General features: G+C 51.5%; 1 protein-coding gene across 4 annotated transcripts; it reads left to right on the forward strand.

The window, feature by feature from the left end:
* The first annotated feature begins 1,203 nt into the window (after nt 1-1,203).
* Nucleotides 1,204-18,535, forward strand: Amotl2 (angiomotin like 2). 4 transcript variants are annotated; one of them, XM_008851720.3, is made up of 10 exons: nt 1,204-1,340; nt 4,215-5,007; nt 7,752-8,046; nt 8,862-9,006; nt 9,346-9,438; nt 13,289-13,584; nt 14,340-14,647; nt 15,123-15,340; nt 15,814-15,990; nt 16,722-18,535. In XM_008851720.3, the coding sequence occupies exons 1-10, from the start codon at nt 1,220-1,222 to the stop codon at nt 16,775-16,777; spliced, it is 2,502 nt and encodes an 833-aa protein (XP_008849942.1). In that variant the 5' UTR covers nt 1,204-1,219; the 3' UTR covers nt 16,778-18,535. The 4 variants fall into 4 exon arrangements, with proteins under 4 accessions (XP_008849942.1, XP_008849944.1, XP_008849943.1 ...); XM_008851722.3 differs by lacking the exon at nt 1,204-1,340 and adding an exon at nt 1,669-1,945; XM_008851721.3 differs by lacking the exon at nt 1,204-1,340 and adding an exon at nt 1,674-1,812.
* The last annotated feature ends 7,702 nt before the right edge of the window (nt 18,536-26,237 follow it).

The following is a 26,237-nucleotide window of genomic DNA, read 5'->3' on the forward strand; positions in this document are numbered from 1 at the left end:
GTGAAACAGGACTGAACCATGTGGCCTTTTCCCTGATTTTGCAACCCCAGAGGGCGGCATGCCTGTGCCCACTCTCATACATACCTCCACCAAGCATTTCCAAGAATGCTGTCCATGAAGTGAGGACACCTGGGAACCTCTTCTCTCATCCTTGTCATAAAACTCTACCTACTATCGCCAGGTGAGGACAATTGTATGGGGCCACAGCTTCTCTGTGGGGTGGGCCCTCAGCTTGGAACTTTTTTTTTTTTTCATTTGTCTCAGATCCAATCACTATCTGAAAAGCAACGTTTGGCTTTTAAGTAGCACACACACACACACACACACACACACACACACACATATGCACACGCGCGGCAGGGGTTGTTAAAAATATGCATTGTCCCTGGCAATTGAACTTACAAAAGTTTCTTGTCCCTGTTTCTTTTAGCAAACCTGGGAATTGAGACCTCTGTGCAGAGGTAGGATGCAGCCAGCAGCAAACAGCCCTGACTCCAGGTGAATGGGCCTAAGGAATGCCACCTAGAGCTCTGAGGGGATGGGGGGGGGGGGGGGGGGGGGTGGCGGGGAGAGGATGGAAGTCAGAGCAGCCTTGCAGAAGAACCGGATTCCTAGGCACAGCCTCTTGGGAAGGTATAAGGAGCCAGAGTCAGATTCCACGTTGCGGCGGAACAATAAAAACCAGAGAAGTGGACACAAAAGAGGAGTGGCGGGGTGTGGGAGGAGGTGGAAGAGACAAACTGGGAGCAAGCAGGTGGAAGCAGGAACCCTCCAGGCCTATCCTGCCCATCCGGGAAGCCCGGATTCCGGGGGCCAAGGGAGGGACCTAGCTCCATCAGTTACTCCGTATGATCCTAGGTGAACCGCTTAAGCACGCTCAGCCTTGGTTTCCTATTCATAACTGGGATGACAGTAAAACACCTTTACAGGGCAACTGGATCGAACGACTGAGTGAAAAGCTGGTGGTAACCTGCTTAAACAGGAGCCAAGTACTACCTCGGGGAAGAGGACCCAGTAGTGGGTCAAATCTACCATATTTCCAATCCAGATTTACACTTCCTGTAGAGGCAGGTCCTAAAAGAACTGGCGAAGGTGTTTGTAAACAATAAAAGTGCAATTCAAAGCTTGCCGCTGGGGGGTGAAACGCGTTAGGAGCGAGGTTGGGCAGCTGGAAGGCGAAGCATCTGTTCGCCGGAGGCATGGTCCCTATGCAGGGCGGATGTGGACAGCCCTGCAGTGCTCCCGCCATCCCACAGTGCGGGAGCCGCTCCCGCAGCAACCCGAGGCACACGCGAGGCACATTCTTGAGAGTCATCCTGCGATGCATTTAGGGATGACGGGTGAGAACAGGGCAGCGGTGGTGGAGGGGGATCAAGGGAAGGGCCGAGTTGGAAAGACCTCTCCAACAGCTCCAACAGCACAGCCAGAGCGGGGGCAGGGGACTCTGCGCGACCGCGAGGGCCCAAGGTGGCGAGGGGACCCGTCCGAGGCCAGCGGAGCCGCCAGCCGCAGCGCCGCCTCCCGGGAGGAAGGCGGGGGCCGGGTGGGGAGCGGGAGGAGGCGGAGGGCGGAGGAGGGAGGCGCGCAGAGAGGTTATTTGTGGTTCGCTTTGATCCCGAGGGGGAACCTGAAACTCTCGCATTCCTGGCATAGCAGCCGCCTCCCGCGCGGGCCGACTCTGGGGCGGCGCGCTCGGGAGCGAGTAGCCAGAGCGTCGGCGCCACCGCCGAGTGCACACCTCCGCCACCGAGCCGTGCCTAGCCGGGCTGGGACGTCGGGGCTGAGCGCGCCGGGCAGCCGTGGGCCGCAGCGGTAAGCGAGGCAGCCCCGCTGTCCGATCCGCGCAGCGCGCGAGGCTGGTGAGGACGCGCTCCAGCTGCACCCCGACTCTCGGAGCAACCGGGCCTCGGCTGGGAACCGGAGCTGGGGTGACCGAGCCTCCGAGGTGCGCAGAGGGTGCAGTGCGTCCTTTCGAGGATCGATCTTAGGGGAGATCTGTCCATCAGGGGTGTTCCCGCGCCGTGGGCTTTGAGGGTACTTCGATACCCTGGGGCTGGAGAAGGGGCAGAAAGAGGGTCGGTGCTTGGGGTTGTGGATCTAGGTGGAGCATGAGGCTGGAAAAGAGGCCGTAGGCGTCTCTTGGATTGCAGGGCTTTCGTGGCTGCTTTGTCTAGGTTGGGGATACAGGTGTCTTTGCCCCCAACTAGCTCAAGAATTCCCCTTTGTCTTCCTTGGAAAATCCTCTCCGGAGCCACGAACTGGCTCTCACTTAGAAAGAATGCAGTCTGCTGTCCAGCTCGATGACGTCAGCGCTGGAGTATTTGGAAAACAAAGAGGGCTGGGGAGAGAGGCGGACCCGCGACGCTTAAAGACCTCTCCGGGTTGCCGTACAGGCTCTCCAGGAGCACCAGAGCGGCCACCGGTGCCAATGGGCCACCTGGGATCGGGGCGGGTAGCGCGAGAGCCCTGGCCTGGGCGCGATCTGACTTAGCGATTAGCTGGATCCTTTGACTGGAGGTAGCCCAGGCTAAGGCGTGCTTGCTTAGAAAGGCAGTTTTCCCTGCGCAGCGTGCTAGTGCAGTCCCTGTGCACCGTAGTAATCATAGATATCTGAAAGGTTGTGTGTCCAAGCCAGGCCCTATGTATGAAGAGCGGCCTCGGAGAGATTCCTTGCTCCGGGGCCAGTCACATTGGTGGCCGCCAGGATTCTGTCGCCAAGGCTCTGCAATCCTTCTTGCTGCTCCCAGATCCTCCTCAGTGGGTGTCTGCCCAGTGATTAACTTAGGAAATGCCCCGCAAAAGAAGCTCCCTGTGAACTTACTCCTGTATGCTTGTTTTGTTCCTGGTAACTCTGGACTCTTGGACGTTGTGTTGAGGGGTTGGGGGAGACGCCAGGAAGCATGGGTGCATAGGCATCTTCAAGGCTCATTCCTTACCCCCAGCTCCGGGCAGCTGCAGTCCTGGGAAGGAGTGGGTAAAGAATTGCAAATGATTGCTCTGCCAACATGCCAAGCCAAAACGGAGGCAGAGTACTGGATCTAGCTGACTTTGTGGTAGAGAAAGGGGCCACATTTCCCCCACTTTCCCCTTTGTCCTCCCAGCAGACCCTGTGGCTGTGTAGCTTTAGGAGACTTGTATTGAAAGAGGCTGTGGAAAGGAAGCTGGTGGAGGAGTCCACCAGCCACTGGAAGACCAGCCTTAGAAGGGAACCCTTTCCTTGAATATGATCTCCCCCATTAAAGCTCACAGACCCCAGCCACGGTTCCTATAACCAAACCTTTCTCCTCACCCCATTACCTTTCCAGTTGGTCCTAGCCGTTGTTACTGATGTCAACAAAGATGATGAGGGCCATTCCCTGTGTGCCTAGAGGACAAGTAGAGGCTTTTCTAAGTGGCACATGTGTGTACCTAGAAGAGGTGATGATCATGCAACCAAGGACATCAGGCGTTTCTCGCTGCTTCCTGTGCTTACCGCAAGCACACACTAGGTAGCACCTCTGGTCCTTAGAGTCATTGTCCTACTGTTGCATTTCTTCAGCCCCTTTTGGCCAATTCACATATAGTTTCTCTGCCCTCTTCACCTTGCAGAATGACTGCCAAGGTCATCTATGACAAGGAGTTCTCAGATTTATTTCATCTGAAGCCTTTGATAAGGCGGAGCCCAGAATCTTTCCTCCAGGAACTGGTTCCAGAGAGCAAAGGGAGCAGAGGGTAGCTCTGGCTAGTATGGGCTCAGGCATCTTCATGCTAGAGGGTCCTTGGGTTCATCTGCTTGAGTCTTCCAGTGGACTACACTCATTCTTTATCATCAATAAACTGGGACCTGGGCAGCTAAGTGGTTGAATTTGATCTAAGCCTCCTGTAGACTCACTCATCAGGCTGTTTGTTAAAGGGGGAGGGCTAAGATTGCAGGGCATCATGGTCCCTATTAGATTACCTTCTGGTTTCCTGTTGTATTTCTCTAGGATTAGTTAAGTCTCCATGAATATCATTACAGTGGTAATCATTTGCCAAGGATTTATAGCACACCAGACAGTCTGAGTCTCAGAGGCTAGGGAACTTACTTTAATCACTACTAGATGGCCACATTAGCATGTGCATCTGGGGTTGTGAGAAACCACCTACCTAACCTCTTTCACCCAGACTGTTGTGGAAAGATCCCAAATTTCAATTCTGTGCGTCTACTGACTGCTATTCTACCTGTCTCTTGCCAGGTGCTCTAGGGCCAGGTGCCTGCTGGCCATTGTCTAGGCTGGTGTCTACAAACCAGAGAAGTATGAGGACACTGGAGGATTCCTCAGGGACAGTTCTGCACCGCCTCATTCAGGAGCAGTTACGCTATGGCAACCTGACAGAGACTCGCACTCTGCTGGCCATCCAACAGCAGGCTCTAAGGGGTGGGGCTGCAGCTGGGGGCACAGGGAGCCCCCAGGCCTCCCTGGAGATTGGAGTACCTGAAGATAGCCAGGTGCTGCAACAGGCTACCAGGCAGGAGCCCCAGGGCCAGGAGCACCAGGGTGGAGAGGCCCACCTGGCAGAGAACACGCTGTACCAGCTGTGCCCACAGCCCAGCAAGGGAGAGGAGCTACCCACCTATGAGGAGGCCAAAGCCCACTCACAGTACTACGCAGCTCAGCAGGCAGGGCCCCGGCCCCATGTTGGGGACCGGGATCCTCGAGGGGCATCAGGAAGCAACCGGCGACAGGATGAAGCCCTGCGGGAGTTGAGACATGGCCATGTGCGGTCCCTGAGTGAACGACTTCTGCAGCTGTCCCTGGAGAGGAATGGTGCTCGGGTCCCCAGCCACATGAGCTCTTCCCACAGCTTTCCACAGCTGGCCCGCAGCCAGCAGGGGCCCCCACCCCGTGGCCCCCCTGCTGAAGGCCCAGAGTTGCGTGGGCCCCCACCTCAGTACCCACACGTTGTCCTGGCTCATGAGACTACGGCTGTCACTGACCCAAGATACCGAGCCCGAGGCAGTCCACATTTCCAACATGCAGAAGTCAGGTAACTGCCCTACCCTGGCTTTCTTCCAGTGCATTCTCCCACAAGAAGACCCCCAAGGTCATACCTTAAAGCCCACTGGCAAGATCCCCACCCCACTGCATCCTCAGAAGCTCTAAGGGCTATCTGATCTCTACCCTCTTCTCTGAGAAGGAAGGGCTGAGGGATGGAGGATGGAGAGACTAAGCTGGGTTCACATAAGTTACAGTTGAGGTAGCACATGCCTGTAATCTCAACACTCAGGTGAGGCAGGACAATCACAAGTTGACTGCCAACCTGGGCTACATAGCAAGACTGTCTCAAGGAGGGGAAAAGGTTGCTGGGCTTCATTATTTCAACCCAGATAAAGACAGTATTGTCTGTAGCATTCAAGTAAGGAAGGTTCCCAGGGGATGTGGATTGTTACAGGGTTTAAAGGTGAGATTTTTTTTTTTAGAAAGAACTTAAAGACAAAGAATAGGAATCATTGCCAAACTCTTCCCAAGTCAAGTAGGCCAAAGGTGGGACTTCCCCTGGAAGTTTAAGAAAAGTAGTAGACAATTTTTCTGTGATCATTGGGGAAGGGGGTACATTACTAATGAGGCTGAAAGAACTAGATGGCCACCTAAGGGTCCCCTCTTTCTGGCACGGCTGGCCTGCCTCCTGGTTGATTACTTTCATGTTTTTTCCTTGCGTTTGTAATCTGGATGAGTGAGGATTCTGGGCCCAGGTGAGGAGCCCTTTGGGAGATGGCTACTTGGCTTAATTGAATGAAGGGACGCTGTAGGAGAATGTGATCTGGTGGACTGGGAAAAGGTAAATCAGTACCACATGACTGCCACAAGAGAGTGGGTAGAAAGGGCCAAGATGGAAGCGGGTAGCCCAAGGAGAGGCAGATCATTGCAGAAGTACAGATTCCTAGAAATGAGGATGTGTTTTAGTCATCTCAGGGGCCCCAGCATCCTGAGAAAGTAACACATGAGCCACTGATGGATCTTCCTTGGGACAAGGGCAGAGGGTTCCAGGAAATCCCACAGGGGGGACCCAAAGATTTGCAAATTTTTTGGGCTCAAGGTTGAAGTCTGACTCTCTTCTGCTGAATCTCCATTTAGTCACTCACTTTCCCACCAATTGGTTTTCCTTGCTCTCAAGAAAAAAGCAACGTGATGCTGCTGGTATGGAGGAACCAGAGGATGGAGCCTTGGAGCCTCATGGGTTTTCTCCAGCTCCCACCCGCTCAGACTCCCACCTTATCTCTCTTCTCAGGGCTAGTCAGGAAGAGTTTCGGAAGCTGAGTCGTGGTTTCTTCTTTTGGACCAGCCCTATTGAACCCTGTCAGGAAAAGATAATATTGAGGCAAGGAAATAGACTGTTTGCAGGAGAACAAAAAGGTGGGGGCCAGGGGTGGGGTGGAGGATAGAGCAGAGCCAGGAGCAGGGAAAGCAAGTGTTAAAGGAAAGGAGTCGCCATTATTTCTTGGAGCTAAATCATTCCCAAAGAATGCCCTTGTGTCCACCCAGATCTGTGCAGGGGGCAGCAGCACATTTCTGAAGCCATAGAGAATGATCACATTTGACAGGGAAAGTTTGAATATATCAGTGGGGACCCTCTGTCCTGCTCTCCCCAGAGCTGGACCTTGGCTAGTAAGAAAATGCACCTGCAGTGCAGGCCTCTCCTTAGCTAATCAGAGAGGAATATTTGTTGGGAACTGGGTTGGGGCCCTAAGAGCAGGGGAGCCACAGGCAGGAGGAGTGAGTATGAGCACTGGGGGACAGACTCCAAAGTAAAGTTTAGTTTTGAAGAAGCTTCTACAACTTGGAAAATTCTTAGTACGACTGAGGCCATTGTAACACGGAGTCAGAAGACCCCAGAAAGCCCCTCCTACTCTATTCCTCTCTGTTCCTCCTCTGACTCAGGGTGTGGAATGCCTGTGCCAGGGGCCTACAGAACACTGTCCTCTGAGTGCAGTTGCTGAAGGACCCCAGAGGTGGCCACGTATTCGAGCTGAGGTCCCTATCAGCAGAGCTAGAGGCTAGCTGCAGATGTGGGGGTGCCTGTCAGCTGCCCAGGACTCTGCCAGGTCCTGCTTTTATGGCTAGAGACCCTTGTGATTTGGCAGACAAGCCACACTGTGCAGCTAAGGTAAATATCCAAGGTCCAGTAGCTGGAATCCGCACCCCTCTTTGTCAGACTGGAGCCCAAACTCTTACTCTGGCACCTGCCTCCCTGCTCAAACATTAACTGGAGTCTTCTAAAAGAATTTCAGCAGCTGGTTGTGGCTGGATCCTGAAAACAGAAAACTTAAGTGAGCTGCTTTGGTAGACTTAAAACTGATGGCTTGTCACAGAGTAGCTGCCAGGGCCCAGCCACTAGTAAGTGGTCCCAGACCCTAGCAATCTCTGTAACCTCCATACCCCAAAAGAACCTTCAATCGATTAGAAAGGTCAAGGGTTCATTTTAAATGATGCTAAGAGGTCCACTATTGCTTAGGCTGACCCCAAGACCTTAGCAGCTATGAACAAAACAAACTCCTAATGTGAACTAAAGGAGCCCGGGGACCATGGCCCAGAGCAGCTGGATGGAGGGGTCACCTCGAACCCCTCACCCTCTCTGGTCTTTTTGGGTCTCAGGGAGATACTACGTGGAAAAGGCCCCACTGGTGGCTACCTAACATTGGGGAGGCTGAGTCACAAGCAATGATATTGGAAATGTGTTAATATTAGCTGAGGGAGTGTGTCTGATCTCTGAGCGTCATCTTTTCTGTTCAGGATCCTACAGGCCCAGGTACCACCTGTGTTCCTCCAGCAGCAGCAGTACCAGTACCTGCAGCAGCCCCAGGAGCACTCCCCACCCCTCCATCCAGCTGCTCTGGGCCATGGTCCCCTGGGCTCCTTTAGTCCATCTGCGGTGGAGGGACCAACAAGTATCCAGGCCTCCTCGGGCAGTACCCACCTGGCCCAGGTGGAGACTGTGCTAAGGGAGAATGCTAGGCTGCAGAGGGACAATGAGAGGCTGCAGCGGGAACTGGAGAGCTCCACCGAGAAGGCTAGCCGAATTGAGAAGGTAGGCCCTGCTGGGGTATGGAGTGGGTTGGGGGTGAGCAGTGCAGACAGAGGCAAAGGAGCCTGGCAGCCCTCCTTGCACCATCCTCTGTCCTGTATCCTTTACCCGTCATGCATCTCCTCCCCCCAACCCACAAGCTGACTCCAGACAGCTGGGGAACAGTCCTCCAGCCTGAGCAGTTGCTGGCCAGTGGTTAGAAAGAACTCATTCACCAGCTCCCTGCACACTTGTACACTCGCCCAGCACAACCCCCTCCCATGGACACCTCCCACAGAGAGCCCTTTGTGTCACCCACACAACAGCCAGTCTGTTCCAGGCCAACTCTGGCCAAAGTGAAAGCCCCTCCTCTTGAAGAAAATAAAAAAGCAACGTGTTGGCATGGCAAGCTAGCTAGGAGCACGTGCAGGACCCGTGGCTTCCAAGTAGGAGGGCAGCCTCATGCTCCAGGCAAAAGCAGCTCGGGCTGGGGTCTGGCACCCCCTTCCTTGGTGAAGTCTGGCCAGCTGTGCACTAAGGTTCAGCTTTAGCAATAGCCACAGACCTTCCAGAATGTTCCTTCAGTGTTAGGTTGAACCAGGCAGAAGTAAAATGCATAGAGTATTAAGCCCTGGCAGCATCCAGTCTTTGGGAATAGCTAGCAGGACCCTTGCTGGTCCCAGTAGTTTGACCCACCTTCAGAAGCTGCAGGCTTCCGATCATCTCACTAGAGCCACCAGGTCTTTGCTCCTGGTTTTTATCTTCCCATCACACAGCCTGGCCTCACGTACTCCCTGGGAGTCCTCGTCTCATTTAGCTTTATTGTCTCTCACTTGCAGCTGGAGAATGAAATCCAGCGGCTCTCTGAGGCCCATGAGAGCCTGATGAGGACCTCTTCCAAGCGTGAAGCCTTGGAGAAGACCATGCGGAACAAGGTGGACAGCGAGATGAGGCGGCTGCAGGATTTCAACCGTGATCTTAGAGGTGAGAACCAGGGGCATTGGTCGGAGCTGGGGGACAGCTGCAGGATATTATTGAGTTCTCTGTTCTAGGGGAAAATTCAGAATCTCTGTTCTCTGCACACTGGCTCAGACACTAGGCCAAGGCTCTGGAAGCCACCCTGAAGGGACGATCTCTGTGTTCCTCATAGCCTGTCTCTATGTTCTGTGCTGTAGAGACCCTCATGAGTCCCCACCATTAGCCCCTGAGCTGAGCTGGAGCTTCCCTATAAATCCATTCCCAGCTCAGGACCCCAGGGTCAACTCCAAGCCAGCAGCAACCCTTGACACTAAAACAATTTTCTTTTCTCCTTATCTGAAACAGAAAGATTGGAATCTGCGAACCGCCACTTGGCAAGCAAGACACAGGAAGCCCAGGCGGGCAGTCAGGACATGGTGGCCAAGTTGCTTGCTCAGAGTAAGTAGAGAGCCTGCTAAGAAATTGGCCTGATGTACAGGCAGTGAGACCACTGTGAACCTCACTTTCCTTTGAGGCTTGACCCTCTCTCTTCCTTGAAGAGTAATACTTTGGGCACAAGTTTACTGAATGGCTGCTGTGGGAAGGGGTGGCTTCCAAAGAATGGGATGTAGGTCTATGTTGGGAAGCTGTAGAGCAGTGGTTGGCTGAGCCACGGTACTGACTCATTTAGTATTGGTCCCCAGTACAGGTGCCCCCTGCAGGGAGGCCAGGATGGCCCTGACCACAGTTGAGATACTGGAGGATAAAGAATTTGAGCCTTTCCTACAGAATTCCAGGCAACAAAAGGCTGGGCCTGGTAGAACTGGCAGAGGAACTGGCAGAGAGAGGCACTTGAGATAGCCACAAGTGAGCTCTCAGAGCTTAATCAACAGATAGTCTAAAGGAGACATTCACGAGACTTCTCTGTAAAGGGGGAGAACCAGGTAGAGGAGAAGGGTAGGTGACATTATCAACCAGTCCATTCATTCATTTGTTCACTAGTGGAATTGGGCTAAGGATCTGGCAGGTATTTAGCAGAGGCCAGGAGCACACTCGAAATGTCAAGGAGGTGAGATAAGCTTAAAGCAGGCTCAGGTTCCCACAGAATCAAGCAGGTAGTGTTCATGATCCTGGAGATGGGTAATTTGGAGATCCCTGGTGGCCCAAGAATGAGGGAATCTGTGGGAATAGCAAGAGAGAACCAGAGAAGGAGCACAGCAGCATGGCTGCAGTGAAGGGGGGCAGTCAGGACAGAGGGAATGGTGGCCTTCTGCCCAAGAAGGCTTGAGGAAGGGCATTTACTGTGGGAGTCCACACATTAAGGGTATTCACAGAGTAGAGTTGGGGAGGGATGACTGAGTCTGGCTGGCCTCCTCTCCTTCCTTTCCTGTTAAACCTTTTACAGCGAATAGACTCCTATTGGGCAGGGTCTAGGCTGGCCTCTACTTACCTTTTGAAAGGAGTTGACCGTGGCTAAAAGGCGGTGAGGGGAAGGTGGGAGCGGCCTAGAGGTTGCCTTTGGGAGTATGCTAGGGGAAAGGAGATTGGGGTGCCCTGGTGGGAAGGGCCAGCTTTTGGGGCCCTGCTCTGGCTAAGAAAGGAAGTCTCTGGGAGGGTTTCTGGAAGCTTGTTAAAGGGGGAGGGGAGGGAGGGAGCAGCAGCCGGGAGGCGTTTCCGCTCCCCAGGGAGCCAGCTAGCGCCAGGCTGTTCTTGGCTTCTTACTGGAGCCATTAATCTCTCAGCCGCGGGTGACCTGGATGCCTGGCATTCCAGAGCCCCGGCTGTTCCGCTCCCGGCCCGCCCCCCTCTGCCGCTCCCTCCCTCCGCGCCTGCCTGTGGCGCCCTTTGGACCTGGAGGTGGGGGGCCCAGCAGGCCTCTTCTCATGGGCCCTGTTTTATCCTTGGTCCTTGGGGTCCCCCAGGTCCCACCAGGGCTTCTTAGAGGTTGTACAAGGCTGCAGGAAACTTCTGGAAGCAAAAGTCTAGATCCACTGGATCTACAGCCCCAGGAGCTTAAGGAAACGCAAACAGCTCGTTCTTGCTCCATAGTCACCATTCCAAAATGCAGAGTGCAGAGGTTGTTAGCTGACCTTTTTCTCTGGAGGGCACAGAACCCCTGTGAGGAGAAAATGTAGAGGCCAAATGCCATCTATTTTTCCCTAAGCAAGCCATAGCAGCCTTCTGTGCTGCTGCCTGTCAGGCCTGCCCTCCCTCAGAACCTGGCCCTGAGGCCTGACTCCTAACCCTCTCCCCCCTTGGTCATGTGTCACCTCTGAACTGTAACATCACTGTCTACCTCCTAGTTGGTTGGAGTGAGATACATGTAGTGTACGGGCACTAAGCTGTGGGATTCTGTGAAGCCACACGGGAGAAGGGGTGCTGTCTGAATCCCAACCTGGCTGGCTCCCTCTATCCCATTCACCAGATGTTCAACGAACAGACTACCAACAGCTGGATTTCAGTGTCTTCTGGGCAGCCTGATCTTTTCCCTCCACACCAGAGAATGAGGCCAGCTAGGCTTGGCTCAGCCTTCAGAGATGCAGAGGGAGCTAGGAGCTGACCTGGGTTGCCCCTGTCCCTTCCCCACACTACCTCAGGACCCTAAGTCAATATGTGCCCTGTATGGCGAGGGCACTGTCACACTAGCCACAAATGTGACCCAAAGAATAAAATGAACCAAAATCAAGTAAAATGAAGCGGTCAGTTCTTGTCCTTCCCAGCCACGTTTCAAATGCTCAGTAGCTGTATATGGCCTGTTGGTTACTGTTTTGAGCGAAATAGTATAGAACAATCCATGGAAATTTCCATTAGAGTACAGTGCTGTGCCCATGCTCCCTGCCTGAAGTAGGCATCTGCACCTCAGTGTCCAGGCTGAGACTTCCACGGGGCAGGTGCTTAGATGTGGATTTAAGCCTAGAATATCACCTTAGAGGCGTCTGTGGTCTGGCCCTGCTCTGGCTACATGGAGAGGTTCTGAGCAGGGCTCCCTCAAACCAGGATAGCTGGAATCTTGGACATAGGTCTTGGCCTAGAGTCATTCATTGTGCTGCAGGGCTTGAATTCCATTACAAACCTGCCTGCCTACCTGTGGGTCCCCAGACTATGGAAGGAAATGGGATATGCAACAGGTGAGATCTGACAATGCAGAATGAGCTCCAGGGTCTGCTTTGGCAAACCTGTAGGAGCCAGGGCTACACATACCCCCAGACAGCTGGGGCTTCTCAGCCATGCCGCTTAGTTCATGTTTCTTCCCCTATAAATCGGGTGCCACAGTTCCTACTTGGATCATTAATGGACCAAGATGTCGAAGTACCTGCCCCTTCCTTCATCTTCCCACGTGAACAATGGCAGTAAACTGCATCCATGTTACAGTATCCTCATCTGTAAATGAGCACTATAGTTCCAACCTGACCCATCTCTAGGGATCATGAAGCTCCAGGGAAACTGAATATGTTTTAGCCATGTAGCCTAGTAGTTACTGCAGGGGGCATAAAGTCGGGCTTTGCCATTTACTCTTTTTTTTGGGGGGGGGGGTTCTTTTGAGACAGGGTCTCCCTGTAGCCACAGCTGCCCTGGAACTCACTTTGTAGACCAGGCTGGTCTTGAACTCAGAGATCTGCCTGCCTCTGCTTCCCATGTGCTGGGACTAAAGGCATGGGCCACCATGCCCAGGTGTTTGCCATTTACTCTTAACCTTCATCTCACTTTCCTATCCTGTAAAATGGTATTAATCACAGTACCTAACTGCTAGGAGTATCAAGGGGGTGAGAAGTTTGGGAGGCAAAGGCAGTTGGGTATCTGTGAGGTGGAGGCCAGCCTGGTCTAATAGAAGTTCCAGGCCAGCTGGGACTACAAGGAGACCCTGTCTCAAAGAAACAAAAACAAAAAACAGAACCCAAACCAAAAACCACCTAACCAACCAAACAAAAAATGGTTTAATTCCCCTAAATAATAGGGTTATAAGTATTCTCATTATATGAGGAATTTAAGAAGAATGGGCCACCATGCCCAGGTGTTTGCCATTTACTCTTAACCTTCATCTCACTTTCCTATCCTGTAAAATGGTATTAATCACAGTACCTAACTGCTAGGAGTATCAAGGGGGTGAGAAGTTTGGGAGGCAAAGGCAGTTGGGTATCTGTGAGGTGGAGGCCAGCCTGGTCTAATAGAAGTTCCAGGCCAGCTGGGACTACAAGGAGACCCTGTCTCAAAGAAACAAAAAGAGGATGTGAAGCAGTTGTCAGTACAGAGCTCATCAGGGAATGAGGATGGCCACCACTGCTGACCACTCCTTAATGTCTCCCCACAGGCTACGAACAGCAGCAGGAGCAGGAGAGGCTGGAGCGAGAGATGGCACTGCTACGCGGTGCCATCGAGGACCAGCGGCGGCGTGCTGAGCTGCTGGAACAGGCACTGGGCAATGCACAGGGCCGTGCAGCCCGGGCTGAAGAGGAATTACGCAAGAAGCAGGCCTATGTAGAGAAGGTGGAACGGCTGCAGCAGGCACTGGGACAGCTGCAGGCCGCCTGTGAGAAGCGGGAACAGCTGGAGCTGCGTCTGCGCACACGCCTGGAGCAAGAACTCAAAGCCCTGCGTGCACAGCAGGTGAGTCGGGAAGACTGCAGCCAGCAGAGCTCAGCATCCAAGGAGGTCAGGACCTGGTCCCTGGGGAATCCCTATTCAAGTCCAGCCTTCATCTCATTGGAAAGCAAGGGTGATTGATCTGTGTCCCCCTTGACTGCTTGGCCCCTCTCAGACACTTGACATGGCAAAGGCTCAGCTGTACAGCCAGTGTTCAGGCTTGGAGGACTTGAGGACTCCTACCCAAGCAGTAACAGAGATGGGTACTTCAATACCAGACAGCAGTCAGTAACTTTCATGCAGAAGACTGGACTACTCTCACCTGCCTTCTAAAGCTAAGAGGGAAGGTGCTTGCTTGAGCCCTGAGTCCCTGTGCTCACTGATGTGGATTTAATCCCAAATATCTCTTGGTGTTCACAAACCAAATAAAGTCCTGTCCTCCACTCCTAAGTTTTCCCTACCATAGAGGTAGGGGAACCAAAACTATTTGCCCAGTTCTGTTCTAGTTGACTCCAGTTGTCCCAGTGTCGTTATTGCTTGCATTCCCACTCCCAGGAGAATTGTTTTTATAGTTAGTTACAGGTGCCCTTATGTCCCAGACTTAAGGAGAGGATGTGAGGACGTATCTCCTATATCCCTGAGTGGAAGCAGGAAGGGGGGAAGTGTGTGCTGTTAAGGGCTGAATAAACATGTGTGAGAGTCTTCATGCTTGGGTGAGAACCAAAGGCCCCTCCGTACCCCAGCCTCCCCCCTTGACCATGGAATTCCTTTTTCTATAGAGGCATGCCAGCACCACCAGTGGCAGCAGTGGCAGTGGTGGGTCCACCGAACTCAGTGCCCTGCGACTGTCAGAACAACTTCGGGAAAAAGAAGAACAGATCTTGGCGCTGGAGGCTGACATGACCAAATGGGAGCAGAAGTATTTGGAGGAGAGGGCCATGAGACAGTTTGCCATGGATGCGGCTGCCACTGCAGCTGCCCAGCGTGACACCACTCTCATCCGACACTCCCCCCAGCCCTCACCTAGCAGTAGTTTCAATGAGGGCTTGCTGGCTGGTGGCCACAGGCATCAGGAGATGGAGAGCAGGTACTGTAGATGGGGCAGGAGCATCTGAGGTGGGGGTTTTGGGTGATGGGATGCAGCCTTTGCCCCATCGTACATCCCTGGCAAAGAGGCTTCTGTTCTGTCCCCAGCAGCTCAGTGTATTTGGCACTTAGAAGTTATAAGCATACTGTTTCCCAGAGTGAATCCCTGGTGTGCCCAGGAGACTCTGGGTTCTGAATACCATCCAGTCTCTGGCCATGATCCCTTCTCTGGAAGGATCCTTCATACTGCTGCTAGCATAGTGAGTCTGAGGCCAATCCCTGGAGAACTACTTACTCTTGGAATGAGATAGGCTCAGAGGGCATCAATTGCAGAGCAGTGGTAACATTCTGCAGGCCCCTCACAGGGGCAAGAGGTCCTGCCTGCGTCATAAGGGTGTTTTTCTTTCCCACTTTTGTGAGGTGGGTAGGGTGACGGGGCTGAGTCTGTGGGTCTGACAGTGTGGCCTCCCCCTCAGGTTGAAGGTGCTCCATGCCCAGATCCTGGAGAAGGATGCGGTGATCAAGGTCCTTCAGCAGCGCTCTAGGAAAGACTGTGGCAAGGCCACCCAGGGAGCCCTGCGACCCGCCAAGTCAGTGCCATCCATCTTTGCAGCCGCAGCAGGGACCCAGGGCTGGCAAGGACTATCAACCTCAACCTGTGAACGGCAAGCTGATACACCTGCCCGGCTGACAGGTATGAGAAAGCTAGCAGGGAATTAGAGGAATTTATCTCTTAGGTCTGAAGAGATTGCCAAATGTTTCCTCCCAGAATCCCAACCCATAGGAGCCAGGGCTTCCTGACTCCTCTTCTAGAGGACCTGGCTTAACCTTCAGCTGCAGTGACCCTGCTATGTAGGGTATGAGCCCTCAGCCACTTAACTGCCCATACTTTCATACACATGTTGCATCTAGGCAAACCCCTTCTGCTCATAAGGGAATATTCAAATTCTAGATTTTGGCTACAAAGAAGGGATTCCAGTACTCTAAGCATTTGAAGCTTAACCTCACTTACTCCAACATTTCAAAAATCAGGCACATTTGTCTTACTAGAAATGTTGCAAATCAAGAGCAGCCCAGTAGGCCTTTTGTTTGGCTCTTCATCAGGACCATGTATCTGGCTATACCATTTCAACCATTCAACCATTCAACCTGCTGTCTTTACCACAGATCGGGCACCAGCAGAGGAGCCAGCAGCCACAACTCCTGTTCCAGCCCACACCAAACACGGGAGCAGAGATGGGAGCACCCAGACCGATGGCCCTCCGGACAATGCCTCTGCCTGCCTGGCCCCAGAGCCCGATAGCCTCCTGAGGTGCAGCAGTGGCCAGAGGACAACCTCTCTGGGTGAGCGTCCCCTGGCCTGTGTGTTGGGCGGGGCCGAGGACTAAACTAGGGTCTAAACTAGAACATAGAGTCCATTCTCCCCAAATCTACCCTGCCGTGAGGACCTCCATAGTGTGAAGTGAGGGTCGTTGGAGGCATGAGTAGAGGACTTGCAAACCCTCATGGTATATAGATCCAGAATTAAGAACGAAAACAACCCAACAAAAGCCACTGGTACCTCCTCCTTCAGAGTGTTCCTCACAAACCCCACTGCCAGTCCAGACATCTAAGATGATGGTGCTTGGCATGTTACTCCAAGGTGCTCTTGGGTTGGGAGACTGTTTGGAAGAGTCTGGAAAGGAGAAACTTGAGTAGAAGCCCTTTCCTTTTTTTTGCTCTGATTTCATATTCACCCTTGCATAGCTGCCTGTCCCTCCGATCTTAGAAAACCGCAAGCATGACAAGAATGCAGCAGCCCGCCCCTCTCCCTCAGGGCACTCCTTCTCTGATCCCTTTAGCCAGTTAGGAGTCTAAACACAGGCATCTTCTTCAGAGCTCAGCAGTCTGGGCCCCCAAGCTGAGGGTAAAGGAGTAGAGATTGTGCTTAGTTGACCAAATTAGGAGGAACTTAAGGACCTGAGCAGCTGAGGAGAGGAAAGTTAGTGAAAGACCTTGTCTTTGAAATACACTGGGAGCTGAAAAGAACAAGTAAGTGATACTCAGTAGCTTGGACCTGTCTTGTCTCTCTCCAGACTCTGTAGCTACACGGGTCCAGGATCTGTCGGACATGGTGGAGATACTGATCTAAAGGAAAGAGGTGGTGCCTTGGAGACCTTGAAACCTGGTCTTCCCTCTGCCATTCAGCAGCTCCCTCCAAATGCTGCTCCTCGCTTCCCCCTAGCTATTGGGAGCTCAGAAAGAAGGACTGCAGGGGAGTTGAGAGAACCCGGCACCCCCGAAAGACTGCTTCTTGGCCCGTATTCCTCCTGGGCCCATGAGGAAGGAAGAGCCAGCCTTTCCCTGCCATCCAGGGTCTGCGTTTGCTGCTGGGGCAGAAAGCTGAGCCCCCTCTGCCCGGACAGTTTGTACTCAGGCATGGAGAGAGAAGGGTCTGGTTGGTTTGGGGAGCTGATTCTGATTCCCAAGGATGGCTGGGCACCACCATGGAAGCAGCTGAGCAGTCAGGCAGTCATGGTGCTCTGTGGCTCTGTGGCATGGCCCCAGCCAACCGCATCTGCTCTTCAGTTCTTACTGCCTTCCTCAGATCACTAAGATGAATCTTGGGACTGTTGAGGGCATGAGTCTTGCAGAAGTGACAACCTCACCCCTTGCTTAGAGTGGGTTCGAGGCCAGCCAAGTGAACTGCAGAACAGTGTGTATTGTATATAATTCCCTTTCCTGGGGAACAGAAGATTGAAGCGTGCTGGTTCTGGTTCTCCTTCCAGGGCCATGTTCCCTGTCCTTGCTGCCGCAGTTTCCAAATCGTGTGACTGACCTACCAGTTGTTCCTCAGCCTCCAGTTCTTGGCCAGTGGCTTTTGATGCTGGTTGCCTTTTCTCCCTACCATCTTATACCCTATATTCAGTGCCCATGAGACTCTTGTCACCAGCCTTCTGAAATGGCTCCACAGCTCCTGTCCCTGGGACATACTGTCAGTTTGGTTATAAACTGAGCCAGATGCAATGAGCCACCATCTAGCAGAACATCTGCCATGCCCAGCACCAGATTCTCTGAGGAAACTGGACAAGTTGTTCTCAAATGTGTTAGTTTCTACCTACAGGGACTGGGAAAGAGAGGGAGCTATGCTGTTGAAAACTTATCCGAGAGCTTCCAAGCCAACTCAAAAAGATCTCTCAAAGGTGCCCCCATCACAAAATGGCACCCACGAGGCTGGCTCCTCAAAACTTGCGGTGCCCCAGTCCCCAAGCAAGGACAAGTACTGGGAATCTGGGTGATGCATCCCACATTGGCAACCTGCCAGCAGCAGTGACTTTTGACTTCTGGTCTTAAAGTCCCCACCCCTCCCCCCAGTTCAGCTTCTAGAAAGCAATGAATGGATGTTAACGGTTTCGTCTTTACTGTCTTTCGCTCTCCTTGAATCTTTGGGTATTTTTGTTTATGTTTTTTCCTTCACTGTTTTTAAATTCTTTATGTTGTTGTATTCCCATGGTTCTCTGAGTTTCCTTTTTAAACATTTGCATTTGCTGGACAATTGCATATTTTTTTAAATTCCCCTACCCCTGTTTAAAGCTGAAAAATACATTTGGCTCATGTGCGTTGTTTACAAAGATAAAAGGAAAAAAAAAAGAGGAAAAAGAAGGGCAAAAACATTGTGGAAAAACAACTTAATATATTTTGGATTAATATTTGGTATTTCTTTTAAAGTATTTTTTGTGCTGTGAACATTTTCTGCCAAAGACCATGACGTGTGTGTCTGTGTGTTTAAGTTATCGTGAATATTTAAAAGGTAAACATGGCCGTTTTGTTACGCCACCCTGTACCAGGATTGCTGCTGCATTCCACTGGGTATGACAGTATTTTAATAAAAAAAATTTCTAAGGAATAATGTCTTATTTGTTTGCTTATTTATTTGTTGGGTTTTTTTTTTAAGACACTGGGCAGCTTTGACTCCAGGTTTGCCTCCAACTAGAGGCCCTCCTGCCTCAACCTCCCTAGTGCTGGGCATACAGGTATGTGTCACCACACGTATCTGCATGGAAGAGAAAAGCAAAGGAAGGGCTTTGGTTTTTTATTTTTAGATGAGGTCCCCTGTAGCCCCATCTGGCCTGGAACTTGCTATGTAGATCATTAGCCTCACTCTCACAGAGATCCGTCTGCCTCTACCTCCCAAGTGACAAGTCCTAGAGAGGATGAGGACCCTTGGCTTTCCCACACTTTTACAGAGAATTTCTGAGGGAAGGGTGCCGCAGATACGGCAACCTTCCCAAGTAACTTTGTCCTAACCAGTTTGTTTGAGACAGGGGCTCCCTGTAGCCCCAGCTGGCCTAGAACTCTATGTAGACCAGGCTGGCCTTGAACTTACAGAGATCTGCCTGTGCTGGGATTAAAGGCAGTGCCGCCACACCTGGCTAATGACCTAACCAGTTTTGACTATATAATGAATGCTACGTGGTGGGAGTGAGTGTCACCTTACTCATCCTGGCCCACTCAGCTCACAGCTCCCTTGACATCAAAGGATCCAGGCACCATGTGTACCCTCTGCCTGGACATGTGCAGGGAGTATTCCAGACTAAGTTCTTTGGCATCTGTCTTTAGCCTCCTTTCTTTGTGATACTATAACCATTCTTCCCAATGTTCACCAAGCATATTGCTCCAATTCAAAAAATGAAAACTACCCTTGAACTTGGCATGACGGTCCCAGTCAGGAAGGGGATGAGCACCTAGCCGAGCACAAGGAAGCAGACAGACAGGCCATGAGGCACATGACAGCAAGTTCCCTCCTATGACCACAGTTATAAAGTGTCTTCAAAGCAAGTATGGGGACTCAGCAGCCATGCTGATGAGTGATCAAGCTGGGGGTTCTAGAGAGGTTGTCTTGTCCACAGAATGGAGCCAAGCAGGCAGAGGAACTTGGTTTTATTTGCTTGCTTGTTTCTTGTGGGGTTTTTTTTGTTTGTTTGTTTTAGTTTTAGTTTTGTTTTGGTGAGGTTCTTTTTTGTGGGCTTTCTTCCTCTTTCTCCCTTTCTTTCTCTTTCCTTCCCTTCCTTCCTTCCTTCCTTCCTTCCTTCCTTCCTTCCTTCCTTCCTTCCTTCCTTTCTTTTCTGAGAGGGTCTCCGGAGAGGGTCTCCCTGTAGCCCTAGGTGGCCCAGAACTCACTATTGAGACCAGGCTGGCCTCAATCTCACAGAGATCCACCTGCCTCTGCCCCCCCACCCCCCCAGTGCTGGGATCAAAGGCATGCGCCACCACGCCCAGCTTCTTTTTGGTTTTTTGAGACAGGATCTCCCTATAGTCCCAGCTGACCTGGAACTTACAACTTGCTATGTAGCCCAGGCTGACCTCAATTTCACAGAGATCTGCCTGCCTCTGAGTGCTGTGCCCTGAAGGTGGAAAAATTTGGAAAATGCAAAGACTTTCCCAGCAGTTCTGTTGATGACCATGGGACATGTTGGATGAGGAATTGCCACCTGGGTGGCACAGAAGCCCAGCACCTAACTCTCACTAAGTCCTGGCCTGGGTATTCATTCAGAAAGGTTGCTCACTGGACATGTGATCCTGGATAGTAATAAGTGTTCTGCTCCTACTCTTGTCCTCTACTGAGACTTGATGTCTAAAACACAGTGGTGTTGGCTGTGTGTGTATGTGTGTGTGTGTGTGTGTGTGTGTGTGTGTAGTGGGGAGGTTGCGGGGAGATCCCATTCAGCTCCAGCTGCTACCCAAGAGCCCTATAAAAGCTGCTCATACACTTAGATAGAGATGTTCAAAACATCCATGCCTTCTGAGGGATCTAGTCTATCCACAGTCACCTTTATAGTTCCTTGGTATAGACCAAGGGAAGGACAAAATGGATTCCAATGTGACCAGCACATCATCCGTGTGTGTGTGTGTGTGTGTGTGTGTGTGTGTGTGTGTGTGCATGTGTCTGGCCTTGTCTCAGAGAAAAGTGTACAGGCAACAGTGGTTTCTGTTCTGTGCCCCTCCATGACCACATGTACTCCCTAGCAGGTCATTTCTGGGAAGGGGTTGAACAGGTTGCTCAGTGTACTCTAATCAGGCCTAAGCTCCGGAAGTGGTGGAGCTGCAGTTGGTGGGGAATTGGAGAGGCCCTGGGAAGGGAGGTGTTTGCTATTGGTGTCTGGACACCTGTGCTTGTACCAGAACTTGGGTGACTCTGCTAGGCCCAAGTTATTCTTTACCTGCCCTGACCCCACCTATGACCACCTCTACAAGGCTGGAGTATGGCTCAGGGAGCAGCACATTGTTCCAGGAGTTATACATGTGCTATATCCAGCCTTCTCTCTTCTCTTACCTCCTGGTTAATTGTTAACTCTTCCCCTGGCTTGAACATGTGCCAGGCTCAAAGAATGTGCCAGAGACAGGGGCAGCAAACAGTACCAATCATCCACAGTTAACTAGAGGCTCTCAGCAGGCTTTGAGAACCCCCAACTGGATAGGAAGCTTGTTTTCAGAGTTCTTGTCTTGTCTCCTAGCACAAGTGAGGATGTGGCAGGCATGCTGTCACTCCTGCATAGCCCTTGCTGGGTATGACCAAGCCCTCTGAAGGCAGTCCAGAGACCCCAGTGACAGCAGCACCTTCCTAGCACCGCCACCTCTGGATCTAATCAAATACAACATGCCCCAGCAACTGAGCTCCTGGCATCCTTTGGAAAGAGGTGCACTTCACATACTGTGAAATCACCCCTTTGAAGTGTATGGTTCAATGGTGTCTTATATCACAGTAATCCCCTCGAAGGCAGTGGTCAAGCATGGGTCACCACCAAATGCCCCATCAGTGAGTCATATGGACACCATTAGAGTGTCATTTGATCCAGTGCCTTCCCACTTGTCTGCCTGCTATTTCTGAGGATGACTCCTTGAACTTTCTGTAGCTAACAGCTTCCTTCCCTGCACCCTGGGCCCAGCACGGTACAATTCCACTGAGCTGCAGAAAACATAGTATACTTTGAGCTGGAGCCCTCCACCACTGGGTCCCAAGGCTGCTGTGGGTCATGGTCCTGCCCGAGCTTTGGGAAAAGGACCAAAAAGACCTGGCTCTAAAGAAAATTGACAGTGGTAGGTCTAATCTCTTGAATCTTTTTAAAAATATGTTTCAGTTGCCAGACGTGGTGGTGCATGCCTTTAAGCCCAGCACTCGGGAGGCAGAGGCAGGTTGGATCTCTGTGAGTTCAAGGTCAGCCTGGACTACATAGTGAGTTCCAGGACAGCTGGGGATATAGGGAAACCTGTCTCAAAAAGACCAAAAAAAAAAAATTTTAGTTGGATGAGTATATTGTCTGCATGTATGTAAGTGCACCCATGTCGTACAATGCCTGTGGAAGTCAGAAGAAAGTGTTGGATCCCCTGGAACTGGAGTTATGGATGGTGGTTAGCTGCCGCGTGGGTTCTGGGAACCAAGGTCCTGGGTCCTCTGCAAGAGTAGTCAGTGCTCTTCATTGCTGAGCCATCACTCCTGACCTTGAAACCTAAATCTTAAATAATTAGAGGACTCTTTTAAAAAGATGCAAAATGATGGATGTAAAATAAGGTCTGTCTGGTGCTATGTGAGGGACTGATAAGGGAGTGCTCAGACATAGCATCATTAACTTCACAGCAACTCTGCATAGGGGCACTCTATGTCTCCCAGTGGGATGATGCTCAGGGAGGTGCCCAGGGTTAGGGTTTACCATCGTCTCTCCAAGATGAGGCTTGGAGATGGAGATGGAGGACTCTCAGATCTCAATTTCTGTGGCACCGTCAGTCAGAAAGTCTGGATCAATCTTCTAAGACCCAGAACTCTGTGTGGCCTGTGTCCTTGACCTCCTTTATCCCACCAAGCCAAACTCCAGTTCCCAGCAGGAGCAGGGTGCAGTCCATCTGACAGTGGCCACTATATTGTTTTAGGCACATGTTATTCCTCTACTTTGAGGGCCTATAGGCTTTGAATTTGGAACAAGGCAAATGTTATAATCTGTCCCCAGAGATGTGTGTCTTGCAAGTCCACCTAAGGATGCATTCCAGGTGTGTTGGGCAAGCCTGCAGTCATTTCTCTGCTAGAGTTGGCCTTTCTTGCATCTGTCTGGCCCTCCTTTCTAGCTAGGGGAGGCACTGCTCAGACTCTCCTCTGCAACCTCTACTTGCTCAATACAGTACACTGTGGAAATCCTCACAGCAGATTGCATCAGCGTCAAAGCATGCCAACATCTCTACCGTACAGTGCCAACTGTGCAAGTCACTACAGAGTTTTCTCTTGAAAACAATAGGGACCTTCATTTGTGTGTGCGCGCGTGTGTGTGTGTGTGTAGTGTATTTTTATATGGTATATACACACGTGTGTGTGTAGGTACATACACTCATTTGTGGAGGCCAGGGGAGGACACTGGGTAACTTGCTCTGTCACTGCTTTCCTTACTCACTGGAGATAGGTCTCTTGAAGAACCTGGAGCTAGGCTGTCAGCCAGCAAGCCCCAGAGTCGCTCCTGATGTGGCACCCCAAAGCACTAAGGAGTGAGGCATGCTCATAACCACGCCTGGTTTTTTTGTAGAGTTACTGGGGATTCAAACTCAGATCCTCGTGCTTGTACAGCAGGCACTCCTGCCCTTTGAGCCATCTCCCCAGCATCCATTTTCTTTCATTTAAAAAGAAAGAAGCAGGGCTGGCGAGACAGCTCAGCGGTGAAGAGCACTGGCTGCTTGCTCTTGCAGAGGACCTGGGTTCGGTTCCCAGGACCCACATGGTGGCTAACAACCATCTGTAACTCCAGTCCCAGATGATCTGACACCCTCTTCTGACTTCCATGGGCACTGCATGACATGGGTGCACTTACATACATGTAGGCAATATACTCATCTACATAAAATAAAAATAATATATAAAAATTAAAAAAAAAAAAGGAAGAAGCACATGCCTTCAACCCCAGTACTCATGAGGCAGAGACTGACAGATCTCTGTGAGATCAAGGCCAGCCTGGTCTACATAGCAAGTTCCAAGCAAAAAGGGGCTACAGGGAGACCCTGTCTCTAAATAAATAAATAAATAAATAATGTCAGAAAGCGAAATAAGTCTCCTTTCCAGGCCATCGTCCTTAAGGTGTGGGTTCTCTGCCCCAGTACCACTGACTTCTCTTTCCTTCATCCTAACTCTCTAAAAGAGTTGTGACATCTCTTCCTTCCTTCCTTCCTTCCTTCCTTCCTTCCTTCCTTCCTTCCTTCCTTCCTTCCTCCCTCCCTCCCTCCCTCCCTCCCTCCCTTCCTTCCTTCCTCCCTTCCTTCCTTCTATGGATGTTTATTGAGTGCCTCCCATATGCCAGTACTGTGGTAAGACAGTCACAAAGTTATGTGTCCAAACAGTTCTATGTCCCAGTCGCCTGTCTGATCTTTGTACCCCATCCCAAGCCAAGCACAGAAGTGCTTAGAAATGTTGAATGAAAGAGTATTTTCAGCAAGAACTGGTCCCTATCTGTTTCCATCGGTCATCTACTGCTGCATATATCCAGCCATCTGAATAACCCTTGCATGGTCCCAGCCCATTGTGGTCCTTGGCTCCAGGCCTCTCACAGGTCATTCCTTTACTTGAGAATGCTTTTTGCTTGAGGAGCCTCAGGTGAGATGATGGAACTGACCTTTTCTGTTATAAGGAGTTGTACTCCCTATCCCTCCACTGGAGTAGCCCTTGGGGATATTTTGATTAGAGGTCCCAAGCCCTTCCCCACTGACCAGACCCTCGCCAATCCCTGGAGGTGAGAGGATGAAAGGGACTCTGGGTGGATCCTTAGGTAAGAAAAGAAGCTGAGCCTGAGGGGCTGGGCAGAGCCAAAGGCTTGGATGAACAGGAGGCTGTGGGTGTGTGAGCCCAGAACCAGCCAGACAGGATGGCTGGCTCCTGAGTCAGGTTGAGGTGCTGACAGCCACGTGGGCCTAGGCCAGCCCAGCCTGTGGGAACAGTAGGTCGCTTGGTCCCCTAGAAAGTCTCTCCTGCCTGAAGTCACTCTTTCCTGGCTTTGCCAGCCCTGGGCTCCCTCTGGTTGCAGGTCAAAAGTGGGGTGGTGGGGGCAGATGCTCTTTCCCAGGTTTACCTTATGACATTGGGGTCCAAAGTTGAGACTGAGTCAGGGATTGATGCTGTCAGTTTTAGTCTCCCCAGATTCTTCCCATGTGTCAAACTCCATTCGTGCCCTTCCTCCCTAGAAGTAGAGCCCTATAATCAAGGGATGGGAGGAGGCTGGGGAAGCTAATGGATCCAGGAGTTTCCCAACCTATCTTCCCAGCATCCTCTCCTTCACCCTCCCTCCTGTGAGAAAGACTCTGGCCTATGCATCGGATAATGTTACTTGGGTCAGACAGCCTGATTAGAGAGGCTTGTGACTGGGGCCTGCACCACTTTCTGTAGCCTTCATGATGACCCTTCAAGGCCTGGACCTAGGAAACAAGGGGGCCGAGACAAGTGTCATGTGGTTGAGCCTTTGCTGTCTTCCCACCCTGTGTCTAGCTGTAGACATCCTCTGCCTCAGGCAGCCTCTACCATGGGTGTTCATTCAGCAAATATCCAGTAAGCACCTGCTCTGGGTCAGAAATGACTCCAGGTGCTGCAGAGAGAGGAAATAACACAGACTCAATCCCCGGACTTTGGAACTTACATTCTAGATTCAGGCAGAGCAGGGAGGAGGGGCAGATAAACAGGAAGTTCTTCAGAATGTAGAGTAAAACAGTGATCTTTAAACCCTCTGTGGTGAAAAGCCAGTTGAATTTTTTCCCTTCTAATCTAAGCACTGTAGACTTCCGCAGTGACCACACACGCTGAAATGTGGAGGTTCCCAAACTGAACCGCTCAGTTTCTGTGCTTGGATCTTTTTGTACTTATTTACGTGATTCCATTAAGTAGATAAGCATTTTAGCACAGCAGGGCAAGAGAGGTGAGTTTAAAGCAAGTTTATAACGAGCAGTGATTAAGAAAGTGACTTTGTAGAAACCGGAGATCAGAGGAGGTGAGCTGGGTATGTATCTGAGAAAGGTTCCTCCCAGAGTGAAGAAAGCAAGATGGGGCTGGGGATGTAGCTCAGTGTGTAGAATTCTTACCTAGCACACAGAAGGCCCTGTGTTCAATTCCCACCACATTCCTGTTAGTCTAGCACTTGAGAGGTGGAGGCAGGAGAAAGGAGAATCCTCCTTACCTATATTGGAGTCCAGCCTGGGGATACATGAAACCTGTCTCAACTTTTTTTAAAAAAAACAGAAAGAGTTTAGAAACTTAGAAACTTTCTGTTGCCTCTGTGATGATCCTTCAAGGCCTGGACCTAGGAAACAAGGGGGCCAGGACAAGTGTCATGTGGTTGAGCCTTTGCTGTCTTCCCACCCTGTGTTAGACTGAAGAGATCCTCTGCCTCAGGCAGCCTCTTCCATAGGTGTGAGGGCCTGCAGCAGGGAGGGAGGGAGCATGGTGACCGGAAGCCTAGATGGGGAGGGCAAAGACAGCCCAGTGAGACCTCCTGCAGCTCCCCAAGGAGCTCCTGCAGCCTAGGTGAGCCTAGGGTGATCCACAGCCCTCTGCCCTCTCAAAGCACCTCAAAGCCCAGGTAGGACATTCCTGGAGC

This window comes from Nannospalax galili, unplaced genomic scaffold (genome assembly GCF_000622305.1).
Source record: "Nannospalax galili isolate Female #2095 unplaced genomic scaffold, S.galili_v1.0 scaffold1046, whole genome shotgun sequence".
In the NCBI taxonomy this organism is placed as follows: Eukaryota; Metazoa; Chordata; class Mammalia; order Rodentia; family Spalacidae; genus Nannospalax; species Nannospalax galili.